The sequence below is a fragment of the Gekko japonicus genome, unplaced genomic scaffold (genome assembly GCF_001447785.1).
Source record: "Gekko japonicus isolate JY-2015 unplaced genomic scaffold, Gekko_japonicus_V1.1 scaffold2034, whole genome shotgun sequence".
NCBI lineage: Eukaryota > Metazoa > Chordata > Lepidosauria > Squamata > Gekkonidae > Gekko > Gekko japonicus.
The window spans coordinates 112,921-115,276 of record NW_015169844.1 but is presented as its reverse complement, the minus strand read 5'-3'; the positions used below and the strand labels follow the sequence as shown (position 1 = coordinate 115,276).

Below are 2,356 nucleotides of genomic sequence, written 5' to 3'. Positions count from 1 at the left end.
TCTTCTTCTTGCTGGACTTGCTGCCGTTGTTGGTCTGGCTGCCGCCGCCGCCGCCCCCTCCGCTGCCGCCGCCGCCGCCGCCGCCGGTGCCGTAGAGCGCCAAGTTGTTGGAGTTGTTGTGCTCGGGCTTGGAGACCACGATCTCCGGGCCGGCGGCGGCAGCCGAGGCAGCCAGCGAGACGCTGGGACTGGAGTGCGGCGGCTGGGGCTGGGGCTGGGGCTGGGGCTGGAGCGGCTGGGACTCGGAGTCGAGCTCGTGGAGGTTCCTGCGGGACGAGCTCAGGTTGCTGAGAGGGCGCATGACGCCGCCGTTGTACCTGCAGCTGCTCATGGCTATTTCCGTGAAGGGGTTGCTCTCCCGGCGCTGCTGCTGGCACGAGGGGTGGTGGTGGTGGTGGTGGTGGTGGTGGTGGTGACTGCCTCCGCCGTTGCTGCTGTGGGTGGTGCCCGCCTGCTGCTGCTGCTGCTGCTGCTGAGGCTGCTGGCTATGGCACTGGTGGTACTGCTGGGAGTGGTGGGACTGGGCGTAGTGGGGGGGCTGCCGGGACGAGCTGGCATGGCTGGACGGGGTCAGCTCGCTCACGTTGAGCTGGCTGCCCTGGCGGGAGGAGGCTGCTGAGCACGAGAGCGGCGAGGAGCGAGTCCGGAAAGCACCTGCCAGAGGCGACGAAGTGCGAAGCAGCAGCGGCAGGTTATCGCCCGCGGCAGCCGCAGCCTCGTAAAAGGCGCAGTGGTTGCACTGGAGGCATGGACTGGACTGCTGCTGCTGCTGAGCCGCCGACTTCTCTTGGCTGGCTGGCTGGGGCTGGTAATGCGGGTGTGGGCGCTGCTGCTGCTGCTGCTGCTGCTGCTGCTCTGAGCAGAAGCCCGGCTGGAACTGCAATGGTGTTTCCATGTCAGAGCTGTTAAAGCTGCAGGAGGACCAGGCGCTGGTGCACCCTGCGCAATGCGTTCTGGGCGGCAGAGGGGAGTCCTGTTGCCGCCACGACGGGCCCATCCCGGCTCCCGTAGAATCCAGGCGGCAAGTCCGATTGGTCGGGCGTACCAAAACAACGGGCATCACGTCACCTGCAGGGGGGGAAAGCTGCAGCGTGAGAAGAAGCGCACGCGGAGGGGAGGGGCAGCGCGAGAGAATCCCAGGAGCGGCGCGTGCCGCCGCTGGTACCAGTGACGCCTAGCCCCAGTGGGCGCACGCCGCATCTCCTCCTTCCACCACCACCCCCCGCCCGCTCCTCGCCCGGGGGGGATTCCACCTGCCACCGCCAGACACTCGCAGCCGGGGAGGGCGGAGGAGGAGGGGAGCTGCCTGTCACCACCACCACCCGCTGCTGCCGCCACAAGCGCTGCTCGGTCAGGTAAGGGTTATTTCGCTCCCCCCACCCTCAATCTGGAGACCTCCAGGGCGTTCAAAGCGGGGTTTCCCCCTCCAGTATTTACTCAGACAATCCCCTAAACCCTTCTGGATTTACTCACTAACAGATACCCCCCCCCGCCCCCGGGATGAGAGGTTGGTTATCTCATCGGGGTAGCGCCACAGTCCCTATGGGGGGGGGAGGTCTATTAATAGCTTTGCACTTTCATGTGCAGCACTGCACATGAAGGCACCCCCGTGCACTTCTGCAGAGTGTGAGTGTGACGTGCAAGGAAGCACTTGGCGAGGCTTCACAATGGCACGGATTAATGAATGTTCCTCGTTCAAATGACCCCGAGCGCCTCTGGCCTCAACGGACTCGAACCTTTCCTGACCGGGAATCGACTTGTGTGGCTGGCTTGCGCAAGCGCTGGCCATTTGGGAAAGCAGGCTGCGGTGTGATGTAATTGGGGGTTACCTCTCTTTTTTTAACCGTTAGAAAAGATGCAGGCATTGGAGGTTCGCAATCCTCAAAGCACCTAGTAATGTATCGTTTGCTAGTAGCGCTCAAGCATATCCCCCCCCATGCAATTTTTTTAAAAAAGCGTCCTCAAAGTACTTGCTCCGGAGCAGTTCCATTGGAAAGACATAGAAGTGCTCTGGAGGAAGAGACTTGAGGACTGCGGTCGGGCGAGAGCGTCGAAGAAAGCTTGGAGGAGGATTCCCGGCTCTGAACAAAGGGAAATCCCGGAATGCCAGTGCGCAAAGGCGGTGCTGGCGCTCCTCCGCCGGTTCGCGGGAGGGAGGGAAGGAAGGGGGCCGGCGGAGGCGTTGGCTTGGTGGGGAGGGGGAGGAGTGGGATTCTTTAACCCTTGGAGGGCAGCTCGCCTCGCCGACGCCGCCTCGCCAGGCAGAAGCACGGGGCGGGGGCGAGGGTGACCTTGGCGGGGACCTCCTTGCGGCGCGCCCAGCAGCTGCCTCGGAGGGGAGCGGCGGCGGCGGCTT

General features: G+C 64.1%; 1 protein-coding gene across 1 annotated transcript in view; it reads right to left on the bottom strand.

Moving 5' to 3' along the window:
• The window catches only part of LOC107115580 (small conductance calcium-activated potassium channel protein 2-like), a 121,601-nt gene extending 120,541 nt beyond the window's left edge, over nt 1-1,060 (bottom strand). The window contains exon 1 of the mRNA XM_015417321.1: nt 2-1,060. Coding sequence (XP_015272807.1) covers nt 2-1,060 — 1,059 coding nt within the window. The remainder of the gene's footprint in view (nt 1) is intronic.
• Nucleotides 1,061-2,356: the final 1,296 nt, after the last annotated feature.